The sequence below is a fragment of the Portunus trituberculatus genome, chromosome 6 (genome assembly GCF_017591435.1).
Source record: "Portunus trituberculatus isolate SZX2019 chromosome 6, ASM1759143v1, whole genome shotgun sequence".
In the NCBI taxonomy this organism is placed as follows: Eukaryota; Metazoa; Arthropoda; class Malacostraca; order Decapoda; family Portunidae; genus Portunus; species Portunus trituberculatus.
In genome coordinates, this window is record NC_059260.1 from 278161 (window position 1) to 305660 (window position 27500).

At 44.6% G+C, this 27500-nt stretch overlaps 3 protein-coding genes and 1 non-coding gene across 4 annotated transcripts in view; 3 read left to right on the plus strand and 1 right to left on the minus strand.

Moving 5' to 3' along the window:
• Positions 1 to 1579: 1579 nt before the first annotated feature.
• On the minus strand, positions 1580 to 14818 carry LOC123516789 (exportin-T-like). The gene is made up of 19 exons (XM_045276454.1): positions 14672 to 14818; positions 13710 to 13966; positions 13150 to 13269; positions 12373 to 12534; positions 11912 to 12028; positions 10567 to 10667; positions 9676 to 9844; positions 9407 to 9486; positions 8454 to 8595; positions 7782 to 7988; positions 7351 to 7527; positions 6865 to 7065; positions 6440 to 6566; positions 5824 to 6020; positions 5348 to 5491; positions 4741 to 4929; positions 4219 to 4428; positions 3682 to 3828; positions 1580 to 3216 (listed from the first exon to the last, which is right to left on the minus strand). The coding sequence occupies exons 2-19, from the start codon at positions 13884 to 13886 to the stop codon at positions 2947 to 2949; spliced, it is 2937 nt and encodes a 978-aa protein (XP_045132389.1). The 5' UTR covers positions 13887 to 13966; positions 14672 to 14818; the 3' UTR covers positions 1580 to 2946.
• Positions 14819 to 15790: 972 nt separating this feature from the next.
• On the plus strand, positions 15791 to 22390 carry LOC123516795 (60S ribosomal protein L18a-like). Its single transcript, XM_045276467.1, has 4 exons — positions 15791 to 15942; positions 19104 to 19283; positions 21364 to 21540; positions 22169 to 22390. The coding sequence occupies exons 1-4, from the start codon at positions 15925 to 15927 to the stop codon at positions 22328 to 22330; spliced, it is 537 nt and encodes a 178-aa protein (XP_045132402.1). The 5' UTR covers positions 15791 to 15924; the 3' UTR covers positions 22331 to 22390.
• A 1281-nt stretch (positions 22391 to 23671) lies between these two features.
• The window catches only part of LOC123518547 (protein artemis-like), a 12030-nt gene continuing 8201 nt past the window's right edge, over positions 23672 to 27500 (plus strand). Inside the window, exons 1-4 of the mRNA XM_045279381.1 lie at positions 23672 to 23955; positions 25153 to 25405; positions 26558 to 26820; positions 26930 to 27093. Of these exons, the coding sequence (XP_045135316.1) occupies positions 23847 to 23955; positions 25153 to 25405; positions 26558 to 26820; positions 26930 to 27093 (789 nt within the window). The 5' untranslated portion in view covers positions 23672 to 23846. The remainder of the gene's footprint in view (positions 23956 to 25152; positions 25406 to 26557; positions 26821 to 26929; positions 27094 to 27500) is intronic.
• Positions 24526 to 24599, plus strand: Trnav-cac. The gene has a single exon. It is a non-coding gene; the product is annotated as a tRNA-Val (tRNA).

A 27500-nucleotide genomic window follows, 5' to 3' on the forward strand; every position in this document is an offset into this window, starting at 1 on the left:
CAGGTAGCCAAACCAGTCCCTTCCACCAAGTACAGCTTTCATTAAGTGTTGTTAGCTGTCAAAGAAAAGGAAACCAAATGGTGTATGTATGATCCAGCCTTTGTGCTACTCAACAGTGTTGCCATAACCGCTGTGGAACCGATGATAATAAGGCACTTAGAATAACACCTGTGGATGCTGCAGCAAGGAGGACCAAGCTGGTAGGAATGTAACGTTGGACACAACAACAACAACAATAACAACGACTATATCACTGTGGTCCAGAGGTGAACATGGAGGAGCAGGAGGAGGAGGAGGAGGAGGAGACAGTCATAAGCTGTGGCAGGAGGCAGGCAGGTCACTACACACCACTAGATGGTTACGTCTGCTACAATGTGGGTGGTACACAGAGCAGGGCCAGAGGACACACACATACAGAATAATCGATGGTAAATATGAATGTACTGTTGGGATGAGGTGAGCTGAGGTGAAATGAAGTGAGATGAGGTGAAGTGAGTTGTGGGTAAAAGCTGATGGTATACAATGATGAAATGACAGAACATTTTAGTGAAGGAAGGAAAAAAAGATATGAAGAAAAGAAGGCAGAGAGGATGTGGAAGGAATTAAATGAGTGAGCAAAAAATATGTTAAAGAAGGAATGGAATAATTATGTGTTATTATGAAATAATGTGTTGTATAACTAATGCCCTGCTTGAGAGAGAGAGATAGAGACAAAGTGAGAGAGATAACAGTTTTTCCAGTCTTCCTCTACACTGAGACACATACTGATATATTACATCTCGAGATACAAATTGTCCATAAATGTTTGAATACAACGTCTGCCAAACAAGTCCCATGTTGGATTCTGGTCTACTTTCCCGGGGAGAACCCAGGTGACTTACCCTCCCCGGCACCCTGACTCCTCTCCTCACCACTGGACTCATTAAGTAAGTGACCAGACAGAACCAAACATAGCAATTGCCTGACACATACCAAGCACCTCAGATACTAGAATACAAGTGTGTGTGTGTGTGTGTGTGTGTGTGTGTGTGTGTGTGTGTGTGTGTGTGTGTGTGTGTGTGTGTGTGTGTGATTCCATTTCACACTTCCAAAGGTGACAAAGGCAGAACCAAACAGCAATTGCCTGACACATACCAAGCACCTCAAATACTAGAATATATGAGTGTGTGTGTGTGTGTGTGTGTGTGTGTGTGTGTGTGTGTGTGTGTGTGTGTGTGTGTTTCACTGTTTGATCTGCTGCAGTCTCTGACGAGACAGCCAGACGTTACCCTACGGAACGAGCTCAGAGCTCATTATTTCCGATCTTCGGATAGGCCTGAGTGTGTGTGTGTGTGTGTGTGTGTGTGTGTGTGTGTGTGTGTGTGTGTGTGTGTGTGTGTGTGGATGCTGGAATGCAACGCCAGACTACCAAGGAGCACAGGCATGAGAGGACAGGGTGGTGCAGAGGACGCTTGGAGGCACAGTAGTAGTAACAGCTGGTGCGTCGACACAAGCCTGAGTGAGTGGATGATTGAGATGGCCATGGATAATCTCACCAAGGATGCTAAGCCATAAAAAGACATAGTAGTAGTAATAATAGTAGTAGTAGTGGATGTAGTGTTAGGGTAAATGATGCATCACTTGATAAATACATACATGCGAGTTCTCCGTTAATCCTTACAGTGTTTTGAGCAGCAGTCTAATCATATCTGCCTATCACAGTTAAACACATCCTTCATGACTGAATCCCCAGCCCAGCCCAGCACAGTCCAGCCGGTTCGCTCCCACACTCGTACACACGCTCAACAAATTCATACAACAAAACATTAATATTATAATTGTCATTCCAAGCAGAAGTTGCAGGAAACTCTAATGTAAACAAGATAAATGGTTAATTTAAACAAGCCTATACCAACAAGATATCAAAGATGTGCTCCATTTATACAGATAAGGTCAACATTATTAATTGTGGTATTTCTGTATAGACTGACTCTGAGTTAAACAGGAACAGTCTTCATTGTCATTAAATAGTCAAAGAAAGACTGACTCCAGACTGAAACGAGTCGGCCTTAGCGCCATATTCAGAAACTCTTCCCTCTCTCACTGCGACCATTTTCAAAGACCACAGAGACCATTAGCTGAGTTCTAAAGAATATCTATCCTTTTGATAATGCAGAAAACTTGTTAACATATCACTAAAATTACAGAAACATACTTAAAAACCCGTGTCACTTCAACTAGAGCCCTTGGAAAATAGTAAAGGTGCTGTGAGGCACAGAAGTGTTTCAGAATATGGGTCTTAGTCATCAGCACACAGGTCACAGGCTCACAGCACAGAGAGAGTGAATCAGTGTGTTGCTAGTCTGTCATGTGTCTTGCTCTCCCTGACCCTGCACTGGCAACACTCCAGGGAACCCGAGGGAACACTTACACTAGAGCAAAGAGTCAGCACGTCGTCTCCAAGGCTGAGGAGTGACTAGCCCCAGGAGACGTGCAGGCGACAGACACGTGGGGCCTGAGTCACCAGCTGAGAGGCAGCTGGGCACCAGGCACCAGGCACAGTAAGGCACATCACTGGGGTGTCTGGCGGACAGCACCAAGCTGGCAGGACGGGAGGTGAAGGTGCTGGTGGTGGCGGTGCTGGTGTGGCCGGCAAACCTTTCCTGCTGAACAAGATGACATGCCGACCTCCCAACACTGCCCTCAGCCTCCCTGTCGTGCTGACCACAGTGCTGCGCTGTCAGTGACACACCCGCATGACAGCCACACACCCGTCCCACCCACGCCCGGCTCAGTCAGTCATGCAGGATGCTTGCTACCCCCCCACTACTGGGTCTCAGCAGATATGACTAGAAATATCTTTGCAGCAACTCTTCCATCACACAACAAGGCAGCCCAGGACACACGCTCGGACTGGCGGCGGCGGTGGTGGACTCAGCACAGGGCGGGAGTCTTGCCACAGCCACCTCATGACTTGGCCCGCTGGAAGAAAATCTTGCTGTAATTCCTAAAGAACTTAGCGTCGGAGGTGAGCGCCTGGCAGTACTCGGCGATCAGCTCTGGGGACACTTCCATCTTGGGCAGGTACTCGGAGCGCAGGTAGGACACCAGCTCCTCCCCACGCCGCTTGTACACTGACTGTAGACACGTGACGGACTCATGCAGTGCCAGGATGGTTTGGGCGTCGTTAAGGTCAAAGGTCGTCTTGAGGGGAGCCAGGAAGCACGCCGGCACCACCTGTGTTAGGAATAAATGTTAGTTCTGTCCTTAACACACTGATTGTCTGTTATTGAAAGTGTGTGTGTGTGTGTGTGTGTGTGTGTGTGTGTGTGTGTGTGTGTGTGTGTGTGTGTGTGTGTGTGTATGGTGGCAGGGCAAACACCCATATTCAGAAACATCTTCCCTTCTCACCACAACAATTTTCCAAGGCCACAGAAACAACTAGCCAGGTTTTCAAGACAGTTTCTCCTTTCAATAAACCAAAAATTTTGTCAATCTATCCCCAGAACCTTAAAAATACTCTTAAAACCACGAGTACCTTCAACTGGAGCCTTTGGAAAGAAGTGAGAGAGGAAAGTGTTTCAGAATACAAGACAAATAGCTGCTTTAATACTATAGAGACAGAGATTCACAACTTATTTGGAGATAAAAATGAAGTCAAACCGTTAGTCTTATAAATGGAGAGACAGATTCATGACATACCTGAGTGTAAAGGAACTCAACAAAGCCCGGCGGCCCCACATCTTTCTCCCCCCAAGCCTCCGTCAGCCGCCGCAGGATGACAAAGCAATTTTTCTGTGCCACGGGATCAGGAAACTCCACCGCTCCCTGCACCACAGACATCAACACCTGCAACACCACACCAAACCAATGATTAACTATATGTCTATCTACACACACCACCACAGACATCAACACCTCCAGCACCACACCACACCAGTAATTAACTATTTGTCTATCTATGCACACCACCACAGACATCAACACCTGCAACACCACACCACACCAATGATTGACTGTCTATCTGGGAATCTGCAAGAGGGTGACTGTTAGGCCTACATGTGGCAGTCCCTGTGTCCCTGTGTTCCATTGACTCACCACTAACATGACCAATGAGTTATGTTCCACTAACTAACCATTCAACCTTCCACTCACCAACCACTCAACAAGCACTCAACCTTCCACTCACCAACCACTTGACTTGAAAAACTAAAAGATGAGAAACAACAAGACAAGAACCTGATGCAGTGTGGTGGCGTCCAGTGCAGCGAGAGTGTCCAGGAGGTTGTTGGACACGATGGTGGTGAGGAAGAGGTAATAACCACGCTGGAGGAGTCGCCTGGTGCGCTTCTCCTCCTCCTCATTCTCCTCCAGGGGCTCGGACAGGGCGGTGAAGATGGCAGACACCAGCGGCACAAAGATGTTCTGCAGGAATGGTCCAATGTCCTTCTGTGGGAGAGACACAAAGGTCACCATGTGTAAAAGTGAACTGCAAGATTCATTCGCCATTGATTTCCTGATTGCCGCAGAAGTAATCATGCATTTTCTGATTGTCGTAGAAGTAATAAAGTAATAATGTGTTGCCTGATTGCCGCAGAAGTAATAATGTGTCTCCTTGTTGCTGTAGAAGTAATAAAAAGTTTCCTGATTGCCGTGTGACCATTAGCGTAGAAGTAACAAGTGAGCTGGCTGTAAATTGTGTGAAGATGAAGATTAGGTGAGACAACAAGACCATCTTCTTCATCTTGTTGTGTGTCTCACCTGGAACTTGGTGATGCTCTGGTTGATGAGTGGCAGATATTCGGTGAGTGCGTTGGTGGAGGGTGTGTGCAGCAGGGCTTGAGATGCAGTGGGCAGCAGCGGCAGCAGACTGTTGCCATCCAGACACACCACCAGGCGATGCATCAGCTGCCGCACTCCTGACCCAACCACCTCGCGCTCCAGACCAACCTGTGCCAAGAGAGAGTTAAGGCTGCAACACTCACACTACCTGACCTGTACCAAGAGTGCTCCTCCAGTTAATAATGCAGAAATCTTGTCACTCTGCCTCTAAAACCATAAAAACACCTTTAAAAATGCTATTCTTTCTCACCACAACTACTTTCCAAGGCCACAGAGATAATTAGCAGGGATTTCAAGAGTGTTCCTCCAGTTAATAATGCAGAAATCTTGTCACTCTGCCTCTAGAGCCATAAAAACACCTTAAAAACTTGTGTAAACTTAAATAAAGGAGGTGAAGAACAGAAGGGTTTGAGAATACACAGAAACCAGTGAATGAGGCGGAGAGAGAGAGAGAGAGAGAGAGAGAGAGAGAGAGAGAGAGAGAGAGAGAGAGAGAGAGAGAGAGAGAGAGAGAGAATCTACATACACTGAGGCAGTTAATGAAGAGCTGCAGGGCCTCCAGGTAGAGCTGCACACACCCACAGGCCTGGATGGTGTTCTGGTTGGAGAAAGCCTTGGAGGTGCGGGCGGTGACGGCCGTGGCGTGGCAGATGCTCTTGGCAATGCTCATCTGGGGAGGGAAGGTTAGGTTAGGTTAAGTTAAGAGAACAGGCTCACATCAAGTCAGGTTAAGTGCAGGGATGGAAAAATTTAGCGTACCATGCAGGGAAAATTAACCACACATACACACACACACTTGGATAATAGAAGATGCAGACACGCACACACACATACCTAACGTCACATCGCCACTGAAAATGTTGAAGATTTCCCACGATAACATTTGATTTCCTTTCTTTTCATTTGTCTTCTATCAATGACATTTTTTTCTTTTTCATTTCTTTTCTTTTTTAAATGGTAACTTCTTCCCCCTCCCCTCCCCCAACACACACACACACACACCTGCATCATAGGGTCACACTCCTGTGCCAGACTCTCCGCCAGCCGGGTCACCTCCGAGAAGACCGGTGCCAACAGGTTCCTCATGAGCATCTCCTTCTCTTGCGCCGTAGTGTTGCCGGCCACCACCAGCATCGCCGCTGCCTCGTACACATACAGCTGGTCGTCAGGGGTCAGCAGGCCACCACTTGACACCCCCGCTGCAAAATTGTAGTGTGAGTTGCATTTATTTATTATGAGGGCAGAGGAGAGCTTTGCCAGAAGAGAGAGAAAAAATGGAGAAAAACTGGAAATAGAGAGAAAATGGAGGAAAAATGGAACTCAACAACCCCACTTCAAAATTGTAGTGTGAGAGAAAAATGGATAAAGTAAAATAAATAAGTAAATAAAAAAAAATTAAAAAATAAAAATAAAAAGCTTAGAAAATAGATAAAAAAAATAAGAAAAAAGGATAAAAAAGAAGACAAATGAATTAATAGTAAAAGAAAATGGATAACAAGTCAAGAAGAAGGAAAACAAGTCACTAATCACCAAAAAACTAAACAAACAAGTATGATGAATAAGAAAGACTAGAGTGACTGAGAAGAAAGACTCAGGCACCAAGTAGCAAGTTCCTCACCAGGCTGTGGGGGTGCCAGGGCCAGCAGGGGTGCCAGCTGAGACAGGACCTGCTCTGTGTAGTTAATGATGTGAGTCTTGAGGCAGCGCACCACTCGGGAAAACAGGTAACTCGTCCGACTCCGCACCTGTTGGGACACTCGTTAGCACACCTGGCCACACACTCAGGTATTGTGGTGAGGTGAGGTGAGGGATGCTCGTTAACACACCTGGCTGGACACTGAGGTATATTTGTGAGGTTAAAGTTATTTCTCTCTCTCTCTCTCTCTTTTATGGAAGTGTATTTTTCTCTCTTTTCTCTCTCTCTCTCTCTCTCTCTCTCTCTCTCTCTCTCTCTCTTATGGAAGTTATTTTTCTCTTTTTATCTCTCTCTTTCCCTCTTTCTTACTTTCATTCTTACTTTCTCTCTCTCTCTCTCTCTCTCACCCTGGGATTAGCGTTCCTCATTCCCCGCACGTCAAGGAAGGCAGTGAGGATGCCTGGAATGAACTGCACCTCACAGGCAAAGAACTTCTCATAGCGCGCCACACACTCAAAGAACTGCAGTGACACAGCGGGGTGGCTGTGTGCAGAGACTCCTGAAGACACCAGCAGCCGCATCATCTCCTGCATGGTGGATGTCTTCACCTGCAGGAGGGAGAGGTGGTGGTGGAGGTGGAGGAGGAGGAGGAGGAAGAGGTGGTGTGCAATCATCTCAACTCCTTCAATATTGGAACACATTTTTACCTTGAGTTTTGTGTATGATTAGACCATTTTATTATTTCTTGGGGCAAACTTTCTCATTGATCTCTCTCTCTCTCTCTCTCTCTTTATTATTTTTTATTCTTTACTATTGTCAATCTTGTCGCTGTGCTCAGATTTACCTCATATTGGCAGGCTCACTCTCTCTCTCTCTCTCTCTCTCAGCTGTACCTGTGACACCTGCAAGGAGGCCGGGTCGCCCCCCTGTGTGGGACCTGAGAAGTGGTTGCCGTGTGAAGCAGGGAGCGCCTCGCCAAGGTTGTACAGAAGGGACACAGCTGCCTCCACATCCTCATATGACGACGCCTGCCACCGGTTCAGCGTCGTCACCACATACTCCTTTGTCACCTGATGCAAGGAAGGACAGTGTGAGGGTGAAGCAACGCCACACACACACACACACACACACACACACACACACACACACACACACACACACAGATAAGAAGATAGTTTATTGACCACAGTGTTTGGATTTACATACAATCATAAAGCAAAATCTAAGGATAAAGCTTAAAACCAATCAAAACTGAACTTCAAAACATAAAACATCCATTAGTTGAGGTTTAGAATAACACACACACACACACACACATACATACCTTCAGGACGACCTCAGGAATCAGGGCAGCCAGGTTATCAAACACCACCTTGAGTCTCTTCCTGTAGTCATCAAACATTGCCTCCTCCTCACCAGCCTGGTCAAAATTGTAGGACTCATCATACTTTGTCTTGGTGATCACCACGTACAGCATGTTCTCCAGCAGGCCACGCTCCACCTCACTCAGCCCTCCATTCTGCTTGATCATCTGGACAGCAGGAACAGCAGGAACAGCAGAGTTAGTGATATATTTCGTGTCTTTAACCCCTTCAGTAGCAAGACGTGTTTTGATATTAATTCTGGTGACTATTTAGTTTTATACAGCTTCAGAAACTCATGTGGGGGATTAGAATAGTGAAGACTGTGGCTATTAACCTTCTGACCTACATAGACCTTTCCTAATGCAAGTAAAATGGTCTGCTACCCTAAAAAATCAAGGTAAAAATGTGCCTCAGTACTGAAAGAATTAATCTTTGTACGTGTGTGATAAACAGAAGACATAGAGAAACATACTGATTCATTCATGGCACCTCCTCCCTTAACAATGCAAACACACACACATACACACACACCCGAAGCACACCCAAATACAAAACATTAACAAATAGATAAATGGAAAAAAAAATACAATAGAAAATGCAGACAAGACAAACAAATACACACACACACACACCTGGATATAATCACGTGCAAAGTCGAACACAGCGGCCGAGATGTCATCATAGTCACTGGCCATGAAGACAAGGAGAAGAGTGACCTTGCTTTCCACAGCCTGGCGGATCATAATCTTCTTCTCCACCTCCTTCTTGTCCAGCCTGGGAGGAGAAGGTGGTGAGTTTGACAGATAGGTAGATAAATAGGATGGTACAAACTTAAACAGGGAGACAGTGGGGGTTTGGTGAGAGTTACACAGATATCTAGCTACACCAATAGAGAAAACTGGATGGTACAAGGTCACAGATAGGAAGGTGGTGAGTTGGACAGATAGGTAGACAATAAATAGGATGGTACAAACTTAAACAAGGAGACAGTGGGGGTTTGGTGAGAGTTACACAGATATCTAGCTACACAAATAGAGAAAACTGGAGGGCACAAGCTTATAAAGGGAAGTGGTGAGAGTTGGACAGATAGACAAATAGATAAACAGAATAGTAAAAACTTATACAGGGAAGTGGTGAGAGCTAGACCTGTATTCAGAAACATTTTGCTCTCTCACCACGACTGTTTTCCAAATCCACAGAGATGACTAGTGGGGTTTTCAAGTGTTTCTCCAGTTAGTAATGTGAAAATCTTATCATTCTGCCTCTAGAACCATAAAAACTTGCTTAAAAATGCTTTGTTCTCTCACCATGATTCTTTTCCAAGGCCACAGAGATGACTAGCAGAGTTTTCAATTGTGTTTCCTCAATTAATAAGGTAAAAATCTTGTCACTCTGCCTCTAGAACCATAAAAACACCTTAAAAACTTGTGTAAACTTAAATAAAGCCTTTTTGAAAGAGTGGAGGCGAAGCACAGAAGGGTTTAAGAATACAAGCTTCAGAGAGATGGGTAGATAATAGAGAAATAGGACATTACAAGCTTAAACAACTAAACACAAACACACACACACACACACACACACTTACTTTTGCCAGGCCAGAATGAGCTGGACCCCAATGCCATTAATGAGTCTGGCCAGCTTCACCAGGAAGTCCGAGTCATCGTCCTGCCGAGGAAAGACAGCGCCATTACACGACCAAACACATTTTGAGACAAGGTGTAAAGTTATTAGTAAGATGAATGAAGAATGCAGTTGTTTTTCAGTAGACTGAGAAAGATAAGGATAGGGAAGTCTCATCACACACACACACACACACACACACACACACACACACACACACATATACACACTCACATCGACCGGCTTCAGCACCCCAGCCCTGTCCAGCACAGTGACAAAGGACTCAATGAGCTGCGTCTTGGCCAGCGGTTCCATGCCCTTAGTAATGACCTCATGGATGCAGTCTGCTGCAGCCTCCCTTAGCAGTGGCTCCTTCAGGTGGTCAACCAGCTTACACACAAACCTGGTAAGAGAGGTGACGATGATAAGGTGGATGATAAAGATGATGATACGGAAAATTATAGGGAATGATGATAGAGATAACAGGGAGTGAGTTAACCAGCTTGCACATAAATCAGATAGGGAGAAGTAATGATAGGACGATAGGGAGGATGATAAAGATGATGATACAGAAAATGATAGGGAATGATAATAGATACCAGGGAGTGAGTGACTTAACCAGCTTGCACACAAATCTGATAGGGAGGAGAGGTGACGATGATAGGTAGGATAACAGGGGATAACAAGGGTGATAGTAGCAGGAGAGAGAGAGAGAGAGAGAGAGAGAGAGAGAGAGAGAGAGAGAGAGAGAGAGAGAGAGAGAGAGGAGAGGAGAGAGAGGAGAGGAGAGGAGAGGAGAGGAGAGGAGAGGAGAGGAGAGGAGAGAGGAGGAGAGGAGAGGAGAGGAGAGAGAGAGAGAAGAGAAGAGGAGAGGAGAGGAGAGGAGAGGAGAGGAGAGGTGAGGTGAGGAGAGGAGAGAAGAGAGGAAAGAAGAGAAGAGAAGAGAAGAGAAGAAGAGAAGAGAGAGAGAGGAGAGAAGAAAAAAATAATAGAGAGGGAAACAGAAGAGAGATGGCCCTGAAGTGTTCTATAAGTGGCCCATGCACATAAAGACTTGCATCACCAACCCTTCTGGCTTTATGGGACTAGTGAACACCTGTGACAAGTGTGCAGGTAGAGACTCACCTGTCATTGGCTATAAGGGTGATGTCAATCCAGCAGATGTATGCCCCAATGACATCATGACACTGACACACCAGGCTGGGGTGGCTCTTCTCATACTTCACCTGAGGGAGGCAATGGTGGAGGACACAGGGTTAACCACTTCTTTCCCTTCTGACACCAATATATGAACACTATGCATTGTAAGGTGAAAGACACTGTTTATCTTTGCACTGTAGGGTGAAAGACTGAAAGACACTGTTTATCTATGCATTGTAAGGTGAAAGACACTGTTTCTCTATGCACTGTAGGGTGAAAGACTGAAAGACACTGTTTATCTATGCACTGTAGGGTGAAAGACACAGTTTCTCTATGCACTGTAGGATGAAAGACTGAAAGATGCTGTTTATCTATGCATTGTAGGGTGAAAGACACTTTATCTATGCACTGTAGGATGAAAGACTAAAAGACACTGTTTATCAATGCACTGTAGGGTGAAAGGCACTATTTATATGCTTATTCCTGCAGTTTTGTGATATTTTCTTCATTATCTATGCTTTCAAGAATAAAGGGGGATATCACACTGGCCCATGATACACAGAACATGGGCAATGGTTCTTGCTGCAAAACCAGGAACGTTACATAAGCTGGCTGTGTTCCTGCTGTGCTTAGAAAACGGCCCACCAATCCTAATCCCTTCTGACAACAATATATAAACAGATTTACCCCTTCAACAAGTGTACCACAATAAACAACAAACACAACCCTCACAACACTGCCACAACACCACACACAACTTTGACAACACCGCCACATCACACACAACCTTGACAACACCGCCACATCACACACAACCTTGACAACACAGCCACAACACCACACACAACCTTGACAACACAGCCACAACACCACACACAACCTTGACAACACAGCCACAACACCACACACAATCTTCACAACACTGCCACACCACCACACACAACCTTCACAACACTGCCACACCACCACACACAACCTTCACAACACTGCCACACCACACACAACCTTGACAACACAGCCACATCATCACACACAACCTTGACAACACTGCCACAACACCACACACAACCTTGACAACACAGCCACAACACCACACACAACCTTCACAACACTGTTACACCACCACACACAACCTTCACAACACTGCCACAATACCACTCACAACCTCACAACACAACCACAACAGCCCACACAACCTTCACAACACCACAAACAACCCTCACAACACAGCCACAACACCACACACAACCTTCACAACACAGCCACAACACCACACAACCTTGACAACACCACACACAACCTTCACAACACTGCCGGATGCATCACTCACCAGGATGTCATACCAGGAGTTGGTGAGGTCCACCACACAGTGTTCCCTCATGGTGTCCTTGATGCGGTTGTTGCGTTCACTCTCCGCCTGTGTGTGGATGATCTCCCGGTCCACAACCTGACCATGGAGAGAAGGTGGAGGGATGGTGAGGGATGGATAGGAAAGTAGGGAAGGTGGAGGGATGGAGAGGCAATGAGGGAAGGAGGGAGGGAAGGAGGGAAGGTGGAGGATGGAGAGGGAAGGAGGCAAGAGGGAAATACAGAAACATCCTTAAAAATTCTGTGTCACTTCAACTACATCCCTTGGAAATTCTTTTATAAGACTTACATACCTGCAGAATTGAACTATTCCCTTTATTTATTCATTTATTTTCTTCCATATTATACTTTACATCTCCCAAAACCACAACAATAAAGAATAACCAACCACCACCAGCACCAGCACCACCACCAGCCACTCACCTCAGTATCTATGGCCAGCAACAAGCGGAGATACAGGTCAACAGCATTGGCGCCGGTGTGGAGGGTGGAGAGGACGTCGGCAATGAAGGAGGGCCAGCGGTCAGGGTAGTCCACCACAAACACCAACGCCATTAGCTGTGCGGTCTTGTTCTGAATGTACACCTGCCAGGGGAGAGAAAACGAGGGTCAGGATGAGAGAGAGAGAGAGAGAGAGAGAGAGAGAGAGAGAGAGAGAGAGAGAGAGAGAGAGAGAGAGAGAGAGAGAGAGAGAAAGAGAGAGAGCGAGCGTTAAGAAAGGTTGCGTTTATTTATGCTGAACAAGACAAGGGGAGTGAAAACAAGGTAAGGTAAGGTAAGGTAAGGTTAGGTTAGGGTGAGTTGCGTTGGATTGGCTAGGCTGGGAAATTATGTTAGTTTATAATGATGAGTTAACAAGACAAGGTGAAAGTAAGAAATAACTGGGGTTTTCCTCTCAAATGACAAGAGGACAAAATGAAGTGCTTGTTAATAGTCTTAGCACAGAGGAGTGAGGGGAAGAGGACAGAGGAATAAGGTGAAGAAGAGAGTGACGGCAGCAGGTTTCAAGACATTTATCCCAGACTTTTGGATAGCTCTGTTAATTCTTTGAGAGATCTGACAATCATTTTTTTTCCTTTTTGTTACCCTTGGCCAACTTCCCTTCTTGCATTAAAAGAAGAAGAAGCAGAAGAAGAAGAAGAAGAAGAAGAAGAAGAAGAAGAAAAAGAAGCAGCAACAACAGCAGCATTGGTTCCTCACCTTCTCAGCGTCGGTGGCCATACAGAGTGCGGTGGTCCACTGTGACAGGTGCTGGCGAAGAAGACTCTGCTCTTCGGGTGTGGCGATGACGTAGCGTGTCTGTGCGTAGTGCTCCATCACCTGTGTGTATGTGTGTGTGTGTGTATGTGAGTGCTGCCCTGTGCTAATCATGTCCTCACACGCTCACAGGCACACAAATAATTGTATTCACACACTCATAAACACACTCAGAGATGCTCATGTGTATATTCATGATCTGAGACTATGGCTGGTATTCTCAAACACTTCTCCACTTCACCTCCACTATCTCAAAAGGCTTTATTTGAGTTTAGATGAGTTTTTAAGGTGTTTTTACAGTTCTAGAGGCAGAGTGACAAGATTATTAACTGAAGAAACACTTGAAAACCCTGCCAGTCATCTCTGTGGCCTTGGAAAATAGTCGTGGTGAGAGAGCAAGGCGTTTCTGAATATGGGCCTACGAATACAAGTAACCAACACACATACGCACACACATGCACAAACGGATACACAGACACACATCCGCACACACACATACCCACCTGCAGACACACAAACTTCACTTTATCGTCCAGACTTGTGCCGCCGGAGGTCAGTGTGGCGCCACAGATCTGCCATCCGTCCGAGCTCTCCCTCAGCCGCTGCAGGTACTCCAAGGCCCGGCTGTGCTGCTGCTGGTTGTCCGGCGCCCACAGCCCCTGCAACATGTGTGGCTCCATGGTGCAGCAAGGGAGGCTGTGGCGCTGCGCTGGGAGGATGCTCTGGCTGGCCCTGTTGCTTCGACTGCTGCGTGCTGTGTCTGTGGAGGAGAGGGGCTGTGATATATCTCTCTCTCTCTCTTTTCAAGTTATGTGATAAATATTACCTAGCAAACACTTCAGTACTGGGACACATTTTTACCCTGAGATTTGTGTACCATTAGACCATTTTATTGACATTAGCAAGGGTCTATGGAGGTCACAAGATTAATGGCCACAGTCTTCACTACTTTAACCCCTTCAATACTGGAACACATTTTTACCTTGAGATTTGTATACCATTAGACCATTTTATTGACATTAGCAACAGTCTATGGAGGTCAGAAGATTAATGGCCAGTCTTCACTATTCTAATCCCCCACATGAGTTTCCGAAGCTGTAGAAAATTACCAAATAGTCACCAGAAGGGATATGAAAACATGTCCCAGTAGTGAAGGGGTTAAAGAACACACGTCTACTAATGCCAAGATACAATATTTTCGACCCTAATGAAATATGTCCATCTATTTCACCAAATATTACGTCAACCTCACCAATACTCTCAGACAGACACCTCGTAACATTCACCAGGAAGTGTAACCGTGCCACACCAAACACACACGCAGTAATGAAAAAAAAAAATGACATCAGGAAATATTGGTCTGGGGGTATTCCAATCAGCTGGTGTGAAAATCCATGTTACAGGTCACTGGCGAGGTTACGAGGCTTTGACCTGAGCTGGGAGGGGTCAGGGCACGGCAACTCACGTGTCAGGGTGTGTGGAGGGTGGCCGCGTGCAGCCTGTCAAGAAATCATAATGTGGTGGCCAGATGATGTGAACTCCACGCCGCCTCCATCTTCAGGTTCCAATAATGTGACCAGTGACCACCACCACCACCACCACTACCACTCCCCCTTCACCAGGAAAAATTTGTGTTATTGCTAATTTCTCGTCTACTCCAACTTGTATACACTATAATGAGATAATAGTAATACGTAATAATAACCCACTACTACTTCTAGCTGATGATTTTTGCCTATTAATCTCTTGAGTTGATATATAAATTAAAAATAATGATAACCACTTTTCATCAAGAGAGCTGTCTGTACAATATTAGGCTGGAAGGAATGGATAATGAGAGAACAGCGAGAAGTATTTATCTGTGGAATGAAAGTAGAAGCAAATGGAGGAAGAGGTGCATAAGAATGACAGACGGGAGTGGATTACAAGTTGTGTGAGGGATGAGAATAGCTGGGAGGAATCAAAATGAGCGTGAATGGATCATGACAAGAGACAAAGTGTACGGGAACTGAATGGAATGCGAGGAAATGGAAAAGTGAGAGAGACAGCGAAGTGAAGAGTGTGGGACTGAATATACGGAAGAATGAGGTGGAACGAAAGAGTACTCCGGAATGGTACAGGGAAAAGGAAGCCCCGATGTATGAGAGGTGGTATGATGGCAGCCTGGGTGATGATCTCTAGCTAGGGCACAGTGTATGGATGTAAATGTAATGAACTACAGATAGCCTGAGTCACGTAGGAAAAGTGTGCTAGGTGTGTGACATGGGAGAGGGTGACTGGATGAGACGGTGGGGCAAGTGCTGGAGTCTGGGAAGCATGAGAGAGACAGGAGGGAGATAATGTGAGTGATTTTGATTGAATGAGGGTATAAGAGGGATGAAAGACTGGTGAGAGGAAGGGAATGGATGGTGCTGCTAGTGAGTCTATATATAGATTATAGAGAAGCGAATGAAAGAGTGATTGAAGCTGTGAAGGAATTTCTGGAGAGATTGAGACGCAAATCGCAAGTTGTAGAGACGAATATTAGTGTACAAAATACTGTATTTTTTTTTTTTTATCTGCTTGTATTTTGTGTGTCCTCTACAATAGTTGCCGATCTAGAGGCCAATCAAAAGCGATCTTGAGGTCAAAATGAAGATCAAGATCATTATGAGCTTTGTGAAGAATTTGTTGACCGTCAATAAACAGCAGACCTTCCTTCCCGCGTGATCCGCCGCCATGAAGGCTTCCGGCCTGGTAGGTCCTCACATTTTGGACTATTTCATAGGATTAGCATGGCTCTATGCCCTTCTTCTGCCACTTAGAGATAAACGAATGATCAGTGTATGCCTCCGTTGGGTTAGATTTTATATATGCAGGTGAAATGTATGAAAATTGGTGTGAAATGTGCCACCGTGTGATGCGTGAATACAGCTGGTGGCGGCGCAGGGCATGGGGTATATCGTTATTTTTCAGTTATGTCGAACTACAGGACACAATGATAGGTCACATTATAATGCCAAGTGTGTGTATTATCATTGCCACGCTGTAAAGTGACGCTGTGGAGACGGATGAGTGAGATATGATGGGATTAGTGAGAGCAGACGTGCGATCCCGAGGAAGAATGTTTTGATAAATCAGGTGAGGGTGAGGACACGGGGCTGAACTGGATACCGCTTACTTTTATATTATTAGTGAATGTTGTTCTGCTAATCAGTGAAGAGTATTCTTAAAACCAAAGTTATCGTGAATTTCGAAGGTTATATAGCCATGAAACACTTAAAGGTGGCGATTTAAAGTTCTGGACACCTATCTTCTACATCATTTACTGAATGCTGTGTTGTTAGAGAAGAATATTAAAACCAAAGTTATCGTGGATTTCAAGGTTGTATAGCCATGAAACACACATAGGTGGCGATTTAAAGTCCTGGACACCGCTTTCTTTTCTATCATCAGTGAATGCTGTGCTGTGAATCGGTGAAGAGTATTAAACTACAGCATTATCCTAATATACACGTCCCTCCAGCTCGCCTCGTTTCCCGGCTACCCCTTCTCTTCTCTCACGCAGCTGATTTGACGTCACATTTATGAAGTCACTATTGGTCAAGGGAAAAAGGGAGAAGAGTTATTACATGGAGGAAATGGGAATAAAGCAAGAGATAATGAATAAGGGAATAGGAGGAAATCATGATAAAACAACTGGGAGACTATTTATTTATTTATTTTCTAACATGCCATTAACCAGCAAGTGAATGTTATGCTGGGAGAGATTCGCGGGAGCAGGGGAATGTAAGCCTATGAGAAATTGTCTGAAAGTCTTAGTTTTGAGGGTATTTTTAAGCTCTCGTTTGGATAAAATTAGATATAGAGACAGGTCACTATGAACCCCACTCGAACCCTGTAATATATAATTAGGTGAACACACACACACGATAATAATGCTGCTGCTGGTGGTGGTATCACTACTACACTCCCTCTCCTTCCATTCCCCATTTCGTCCACCTACATAAACACTCGCATAAGCACGCATCCTCGCTCGCGCGCGCGAGCAATTTTATTTATTTATTTTTATGTAAGAGGGAAAAACTGGCCAAGAGCAACAAAAAATTAAAAGGGCCACTTAGTTCCCTTGCAGGTTTAAGAGTTAGCCAAAAGACGGGCAAATGTCTTGAAGCCTCCCTCTAAAATGAAGTCATAATATAGTAAGATGTTAATACAGAAGCAGAGAGAGAGAGAGTTTATCATTGATGCAATAACAGTCACAAGGCCACAAACAAACAATAATAAAAACTGAAATCTATATCAATATTCTTACACACACACACACACACACACACTAAAACTACAACTAGGTAAACACACACACACACACACCCCAACCCCAACTCACCCATCCACCCAACCACCCACTCTACCAGGCGCCAACCCGACCAGCCCGCCACCAGTCCCACCTCTCCACCCTGCAGCCAAGTTATTTAGGGCGCTTTTCGAGTGTTTTGCAGATGTTTTAAGGGCTCTCTGTGTTGTAGTAGATGGAGGAGGTGGAGATGGAAGGGTGGGGAGGAATGCGGGAGGGAAGGGAGGGAAGATGGAGGAGGTGAAAAAAGGTGCAAAAAAACTACTTCGGTTCTACATCACAATTTTTTCTCGTTTATCATTGGAGCTTGCATTGTTTTTGTATTTTATTTATTGATAGGAATGTAAATCAAGGTATAATCCGTAATAAGATCGTGTCTAGCTCCGTTTTTTGTTTCTCGTTGAAATAACACTTTCGGCTTTATACAATTTTAACCTTTTTTAATTAGCGCGCCTAGGATTGTTTTAGTGCTTGATATAAGACTAGAAAAATATGAAAAGCATGATCCAAACAATAATATTCCATAAGATTTGGTTTAACTATTCGTATTTTCAAATTAAAAAGTGTTAACGGTTCAAAAGTAGAAAACGAAAATCTTTATACGACGAGGAATCTGTGTTTTCTTTATTTGGCTGGAAAGCGAAAATTCTTCTCATTCAGAAAATGTAATGTAATGTAGTTTGGCTGTGCTTTCCATCTCGACATTATGGAGTGTTGTGGCGCCGTTATTTTGAAATAGTGACCCTTCGATGGACGACGTTTTATAAACAAACGACTCGCTTACGTTTTTATGTTTTGGTTCTTAGTAAAACTTTTTGTTGCATTTAAAAGTGTAGTGCATTTCAGTGTGAGTGGCGTTTTTCTTGTGGCGATTTTTAAAATGAATTGCGTACGTAAATATTGGGCCACACTGGGCACCTCAGCTGTGCCTTCCCCGCAGGTGTCCAACACTGTTTTTCTGTCCTCCCCCCTGTGTGTCCAGACCCAGAGAGTGAAGCAAAGCCAGAATCAACCACTACAACAGATAAACAGCCCATTACTGTGTTAAATAAGGCGATAGTTATATATACCCCCGTTCAGACCGCCAGGCGGCTCCCTTGACCCGGACCCTGATCCCGTCCCACCAGCCCCCGTCCTTCCCGTGTGTGTATTTACCTAGTTGTAGTTTTACAGGGCCTGGGCTTTATGCTCGTGTGGTCCCGTCTCCATATCTACACTTATCCAATTTTTCTTTAAAACTATGTACACTCTTTGCTGATACCACTTCCTCACTCAAACTGTTCCAAGTCTCAACACATCTGTGTGTGTGTGTGTGTGTGTGTGTGTGTGTGTCGGGTTCAAGTCCGGGACTTGAACCCGGGCCTCTCGATTGTGAGTCGAGTGTGCTAACCACTACACTACACAGTGTGTTAGGTTAAAACCCCACTTTGTTAGGAGGTCCCCAAGCTTGTTAGACATAGGGAAAAAGAAATATAAGATAGGGTATATTGGTTGAAACTACAAATTTACCAATAATAGAAATTAATAAAATCTTTCACGGCCTTGTTTCTCCCCTGGGCAGCTAAAGGAGTACAGCGTGATAGGGCGCAAGCTGCCCTCAGACACAGACCCTGAGCCGCAGCTGTACAAGATGAGGATATTCGCCCCAGACAGAGTCACGGCCAAGTCTCGCTTCTGGTACTTCCTCTCCAAGCTGAAGAAGATGAAGAAGTCCAGCGGTGAAATTGTCTCTATTAATTTGGTGAGGAAATGGCGCTTTATTCCCCAATAGAATAGATGCCATTTATTTATTGAAGAGGTAGGTTTTTTTGGCTAACACTCAGACCAACAAGGGGACTGGTAACTAAGTAGGTCTTTTGTTTATTTTTTATTTATTATTATGTTGCTCTCTTATATAAGAAAAAAAAAATTTTGTGTGTGTGTGTGTGTAAGTAAGCTGTGTGTGTGTGTGTGTGTGTGTGTGTGTGTGTGTGTGTGTGTGTGTGTGTGTGTGTGTGTAATTCACCTCGGTCGCCTGCTGGTCACCCAGCCAGTCTTCCCCATTACAGAGTGAGCTCAGAGCTCATAGATCAATCTTTTGGTAGAACTGAGACCACAACACACTCCACACACCGGGAAAGCGAGGCCACAACCCCTCGAGTTACATCCCGTACCTATTTACTGCTAGGTGAACAGGGGCCACACATTAAGAGGCTTGCTCATTTGCCTCTCCGCTTACCAGGACTCGAACCCAGCCCTCTCGATTGTGAGTCGAGCGTGCTAACCCTTAACCCTGTGTGTGTGTGTGTGTGTGTGTGTTTCCCAAGGTGCTGCACCTCCCTAAGGTTCCACCATCTGTAGGTGTTTCCTTCGCAAGGTGCAGAGAACAAACCAAGGCTTCTTGTCGCCTCCAGAGGGGTTTCCTTCCCCTCCGGAGTGAATCAAGGCAGTCACAGATAACTCACTCGGTTACACACTACTTACTAGTGTGTGTGTGTGAAAGGTAACTGGCCAAGTACATAAATGAAACCTGTCTTACATATTGAGAATAATACACACAAGGGTGGCAATGCTGGTGTAAGGAAATAAAATGGCTAAATAGGTGGGTGAATGACATTCAAGAGGTAGGTTTCAAGACATTTATTTCTTTATTTTGATTAACACTCAGATCTTCAAGGGAACTGACAACTAAGTAGGCCTTTTTTTCTGTCTATTTTTCCTGTTGTACAGAAATTGATTTTTTTTAAATTTTTGAGTGTGGAGAAGAACTGAGTAAGAGCATGGATAGAATCTGTGTACATAATGAGAATAATATACAGAAGTCTGGCAATACAGGCATGAAAAATGAAGGAGCTAAATACAGTAAAAGTCCTGAAATCCGGAAGTCATGGGGGTTCAGGCATTCCGGATTCTAGGATTTTCTGGATAGTAAGATAGTTAGGCTGAAAGTAAGATTAAAATCTTGAGGGTACTATGTAAATCCCACTAAACTAACCCCATCTTGCTATATCTCTTTGTAGTACTGTTATAACATCTTACAGGGATTGTTACTACCACCAGTCCACTATGTACTTCCTCACCACACCACACAAGATTTAAGTAGTTTTTTTTTTTTTTTTTTTTTTTTTTTTTTTTTTTTTATTGTTTTTTGAGGATTTGCCACAGACTATGGGGGAGTGGCATGGACTTTTTCAGCCATTATGGCACCCCATATGTGATGATTGCTCTTTTCCTACTTGTCAACTTGTATTTGTGTAGGTGATTTTACTATTTTACTTAGGCTATTCCACCATCCACATATACTGAGAAGTTTGAGTGATTGTACTGTACTGTACCCCACATAATATGTACACAGTCCACAATACTTATGTCACACTTTATGAAATAATTTTAAGTATAATACAAAACACATTTCATAACATAAAACATTTACTGATGTCTGATAAAGGGAAACAAAAAGAAAGGAAGGCATCCAACATCATATACGCCAGCCAATCACATCACCAGCGTTGAGCGTACACCAGCTGGACCACCCACGCAGATAACAGGACTCTGCAACACACACGCATGCACGCACATCACCTACAGAAACATAAAACACCACTTATAATACCTCCAAATATTATTCTCATACGAGTTTGTGTTAAACTCAATGTCGGTGATGATATGTTCGGTTTCGGCTATTATTATTATATATTTATTACTATTATTTCTTACTTTTTACATATTTAACTCAGCCTTTCAAATTTTTCGGATTATAAGGATTTCCGGATTTAAGGACTTTTACTGTAGATGGATGGGTGACAAGATGACTGACTGTTTGTTCGTGTGTGTGTTCCCAGGTGGTGGAACGCAAGCCACAGGTGGTGAAGAACATTGGCATCTGGCTGCGCTATGACTCCCGCTCCGGCACACACAACATGTACCGCGAGTACCGGGACTTGACTGTGTCCGGCGCCGTCACTCAGTGCTACCGTGACATGGGTGCACGACACAGGGCACGCGCACACTCCATACAGGTCAGTGTCTGTCTGTTCATCTGTCCGTCCATCTGTCTGTCTGTCTGTGTGCTCTTATATGTAATGATTCACTTAATTTATCACCAGTGTCATCTTTATTCTTTGTGTGTATTTACTTAGTTGTTGTTGTCTGTGTGTGTGTGTGTGTGTTTCCCAAGGTGCTGCACCTCCTTAAGGTTCCACCATCTGTAGGGGTTTCCTTTGCAAGGTGCAGAGAACAAACCAAGGCTTCTTGTCGCCTCCAGAGGGGTTTCCTTCCCCTCCGGAGTGAATCAAGGCAGTCACAGATAACTCGCTCAGTCACACACTACTTGCTAGTTAATCCTTTTATTTTGTATAGGCTTCAGGATTATGCAAGAAATTCATAGTAGAGTGGTATTAATTGTTTCTTTATGTGTACTAAATGAATTAGGTACAGGAACAATATAAGGTATGCATTGCTACAAGGTTCCACCATTAGAGTACTTCAGTGTTATGTGAAGGTAAACTGGACGTATTTGGTTCTTAAGGCTGAATTAGACACACTCATGTATTTATGAAGCTGTGTACTTATTTGTGTGAGTGAGTGAGAGAGTTTCATTGTGTTTTGGCACCTGACTAAGAACAGTGTGGTGTCTGGCCCTCACAGATCATGCGTGTGGAGACTGTGTCCAGTGGAAAGTGCCGCCGCCCACTCACCACCCAGTTCCACAACTCCAAGATCAAGTTCCCTTACCTCACCCACCACAAGAAGAAGAACATGAAGCGCGACCGCATCACCTACGGCCGGCCCACGCCCAAGACCTTCTAGGCGGTGTTGTAGTGGTGGTGGCAGTCTGTGTGATGAGAGGAATAAACCCTCTAGTTAAGACTCTGAGTTTCTATTTACACACATTTTTGGGTATTGTAGACAGAGTGGTGCTTTGCTGAGCCAAACTGCTTATGGTTGTGTCACTTTGGGAAGAATGTTTGGGCATTGCTGTCTCCACAGGACCAATTGTTATCTTTAAATGGAAAGGGCAGGCAACCCTTCTTGTCTCTCTCTCTCTCTCTCTCTCTCTCTCTCTCTCTCTCTCTCTCTCTCTCTCAGTATTGTGTGATTTTGGGTAATTCAGGATTTAAAAAATTTTTTGACTCCCTGAATGTTAATGTGTGAGAGGGAGAGTGTGTGTTTGTGTTTGTGTGTGGTGAAGATGGATGGAGCTAAAACATTTCCTCATTTCTGTCCTAAATAAAAATTTTCAGGCTTGGGCCTAATGTTTCTGGTTCAATCCTGGCTACTGTTGTGAAGAACTTTATCCCACTATATCATTATCATCAGGGCATAAAAGCAGGGCAATTCTTCGCTCCACAACCAATAGTGTGGGTGCTCATGGCTCCATCTCCCACATGAGTCTGGGAATGATGCACAGCACTACCCATAGTGTGGCCACCTCAGAGGGAGTGTAGAAGTAGTAGTATACTAATAGTAGTAGTAATAATTGTAGTAACATTATTATAGAGTGCAAATATATGTGTGTGTTACACTATATACTCTACTGAATGGAAGAGAGATTAATGGTCCCCATACGTTCCCGTATTCCGTGTCTATCCACCCAGCAGGATCTATAGGTACACGGATTCAGTCTGGGTGGATCAGACCAACGGTCGTTTGTCTTGTCATATCCACTGTTACTGACACTGACATTGGTGCAAAACGAATGGCAAGCCGTGGTGCGGTAGTGATGGTGCCCAGTGCCCAGCGATAGTGGTAGGAAGGGTTGAGTTGCGAATGAGCTGCGGCAGAGTGCCTGCTGCTGCTGCTGAACTGTCAACTTGTCGAAGAATATTGCAGCACTGCGCACCAAATAAGAAATTGACGAAGAGCGAGGAAATCAAGCAGGTAAGAGTTTTTAATAATTGGAAAGACGGCCAGTTTTGACATGGCGCGTGCGTGTCCTGACGCACGCTGCCACAGCTGTGCAAAGAGGCACTCTTCTCGGAAGGCGCACGCTCCGCGCGCACAGCATCCCTGCCTGGCCACAGCCTCTCAGTGATAGCAAGTCATGAGTGTGGTGTGTGGAGGTGTGGTATGGCATTGTGGCATCGCTGCTGTGTGGTGTTGACGTTTTGTTTGGCGCGCCACACCACCATGATCGCCACCGCCGCCGCCGCCGCCGCCGCAGTGTTGACATTTTGCAATGGTGGCCGGTGGAGGTGGTGCGCGTCCCGCCAGTCTGCCACTTCATGTCTCTCCCCCGAGCGGCGAGATGACCCACGTCTAGCCTGTGCCGGGCGGGCGGGGTCCCATGATGCCAGCAGCTCTGTGAGAGAGCTCAGCGGGCGCCATGAGCTCCTTCTCAGGCAAACTTAAGGAGTTTCCACAGATCTCTGTGGATCGTTTTGACGGCAGAAACCTTGCCAGCACTGCCTATTTCCTCAGCCATGCACACTCAGGTGAGTACAAGTCTTGAGGCTGCCTCGCGCCTGTCGCCACCCGCGCCCACTGCTGAGTGTTCTATGTGAGCCACGCCCATCTTAGGGAGACGCGGGCGGCGGCGTGTGGTGTGGCGTGTGGCGGGTTGGCGCCTGCTGCCAACACTTCTGTGGTGGTGTCGCCTTGCAGGAAATGTTACACTCTGCTAATGTTATTCCTTGCATTCCTCTGCCATTCTTCAGCCAGTTCATCTTACACTGCTCACCTTCCTGAAGCACCAATTGACCTGAAGGTTAAATAAACAACTCATTCCTGATTCTCACAAGGGGAGGCGGTGGACACCTGTCAGGGCGGTGATGTCCCTGGTGAGGTGCACTGGATCGGCCGGTGTGTTGTACTGCACCAGTGCTGCTGTGAACTTTCTTGTGACAAATTTTGACCTCACAACACTTTCCTTTGTGACCTACAGCACAAGACTAGGGGACAAGGAGGCAGACACAGCTCACAGCCTGCCCTCTGAACACACACTCTTCCTACATCCATCTCATTACACACACACATCTATCTCATTACACACACACACACACACACGCCCGGTAGCTCAGTGGTTAGAGCGCTGGCTTCACAAGCCAGAGGACCGGGGTTCGATTCCCCGGCTGGGTGAAGATATTTGGGTGAGTGTCTTTTCACGTGTAGCCCCTGTTCACCTAGCAGTGAGTAGGTATGGGATGTAAATCGAGGAGTTGTGACCTTGTTGTCCCGGTGTGTGGTGTGTGCCTGGTCTCAGGCCTATCCGAAGATCAGATATAATGAGCTCTGAGCTCATTCCGTAGGGTAACGTCTGGCTGTCTCGTCAGAGACTGCAGCAGATCAAACAGTGAAACACACACACACACACACACACACACACACACACACACACACACACACACACACACACACCTACCTCACTCAGTATCCCAGTATTTAAGATTGGTTAATGCCTACAATTAGTCCTTCTCAGTAGCACAAAAGATGACTATATATGCTGCATTAATGTACTCACTTTACTTCATGTTTATGAATTTTTTTCTGTGTTTCTACCCTGAGTCATGTCAAGGCTGCCTCCCCATGAGAAAATAGTGAAATAAAAATCAGATGAAATTAATGAGGACAAAAAGTGAGTGAACACATTTCCACCTGATCCTAACCTTTCCTCATCACTGTGATCCACCTAGACCACATGATTGGCCTCAGCTCCCCACACTTCCTGGACCACCTTGAGAGCAACAGCGGCGTGTACCTTTACTGCTCTTCCATCACCGCTCGCTTCCTTCAAGCCTCGATCCGCCACCGCCCACTGGACCCATTCGTGCGACCCTTGCCACACGAGGAGCCGGTCAGCATCACCGTGCCAAATGTGGCTGAGGAGGCAAGCCACCAGCTATGTGTCACCCTCATCCCGGCCGGCCACTGCCCCGGCTCTGTCATGTGAGTGTCAGGCTGAGACACACAGATACAGAGAATGAGAGATACTGATACTGATACATTTATTGGGCCTTTATGGGTACATTAAAATCAGTATGATACAGAATGTGAAGAATTCCCTCGGTCTGTTGAGCATAAGCTCTTTTACAGACCTATTTGAAATTTATGTTAGGCCGACGCGGTTAGTTGTAGAGGCCTAATTACTATACATGTATTTACAAACTAGTAAATTAAAGATTTCCTAACTAAATTCCACTTCTACAACCAAATATACATCTACATAACACATATGTAATAAATGCAGTAATAAATACAGTAGTGGATGATAATGACAAATAGAATAATAGTAATAGAAACAATAGATAATGATAAATGATAAATAATAAAGAAAAATAAATATAATAACATAGCAATGATATTAAAATAATAATAATATAATAATATAACAATTATAATAATAATAGTAAACGTACAATAATAAAACAATTTACATTAAAACATTATTAATAATGATACATTAATAAATAAAATAATAATGAAAATTATACAAATAATAACAATCACATTACAATAATAATAAAAATATAATACTATAATGATAATAGTACTATAATAATAATAATAAAAATAATAATAATAATAATAATAATAATAATAATAATAATAATTATAATAATAATAATAAATAATAAATGATAATAGTAAATGTACTATAATAATAAAACAATTTACAATAAAACAGAGAGAGAGAGAGAGAAAAATCAAGACAGGTAACAGTATTCTCTCTCTCTCTCTCTCTCAGTGTATATATATATATATATATATATATATATATATATATATATATATATATATATATATATATATATATATATATATCTACACACAAAATAGATAAATGAATAAATGAAGTGATTAATACAATATATATAGCAAATAATGTATTCAGTTATATAACAAAGAAATACAAACGAGAGAGAGAGAGAGAGAGAGAGAGAGAGAGAGAGAGAGAGAGAGAGAGAGAAAGGGGAGAGTATTTGTATTTTTCCAGTTTTCCCCTGCTTTGCCTCTCTCTCTCTCTCTCTCTCTCTCTCTCTCTCTCTCTCTCTCTCTCTCTCTCTCTCTCATGAGTCCCATGACCTCTGTGCTGGGCAGGTTCCTGTTTGAGGGTCGTGGTGGAACAGTGCTGTACACGGGGGACTTCCGCACCAGTGTGGGTGATGTGGAGCGGATCTCGGCACTCCACAACAGGGACGGCACAGTGAAGACGGTTGACTCTCTCCACATTGACACCACCTTCTGCCACCGTGACATCCTCCACTTCCCCACACGTGAAGAGAGCGCCTCAGCCATTGGGGATTTAGTGGAGGAGTGGCTGGCGCGTGGCAACAACCACCTCATCCACCTTGTGTGTCCAGGTGGGTTTGTGGATTACCTGTGTTGTTATCATAGTGGGCGATGACTGCATTCCACAACTGGCGATCTTGTGCCATGTGTTCTATTCCCAACAAATTCATCTCCCAACAGCCAAGTATGGGTACGAATATGTGTACCGCAGCCTGCACGAGCGGTTCGGCATGCGTGTCCACGTGTCGCGCTGGAAGTACCGGATGTATGACACGGTGCCGGAGATCCAGGACGCCCTCACCCCAGACGCCACCGAGACTTGGGTGCATGCCTGTGATTGGACGGTGCGTGGGTGACTGTTGCTCTGGTGCTTGTGTTGCCTCTGTGTTTGAACATTGCTGTGTCCTATAGACTTGTTATACATTATGCTGTACAGGAAAACTATTTTTTAACTTTTTCAGTACTAGGATGCATTTTTTACCTTGAGATTTGTGTATGATTTGACCATTTTATTGAAATTAGGAAGGGTCAATGGAAGTCAAAAGATCAATAGCCAAAGTCTTTTCTATTCCATTCCCCACATGGGTTTCTGAAGCTGTATAAAATTACCAAATTGTAAGCAGAGTGAATATAGAAACACTTCATGATACTGAAGAGGTGAAAAGAACAAGAGGTTTGCATTCTGACTTAGATGACATTATTTTTTTTCCCTCTGTCTAGTTGTTCCTCTCCCTTCATCACTAATTCTGTA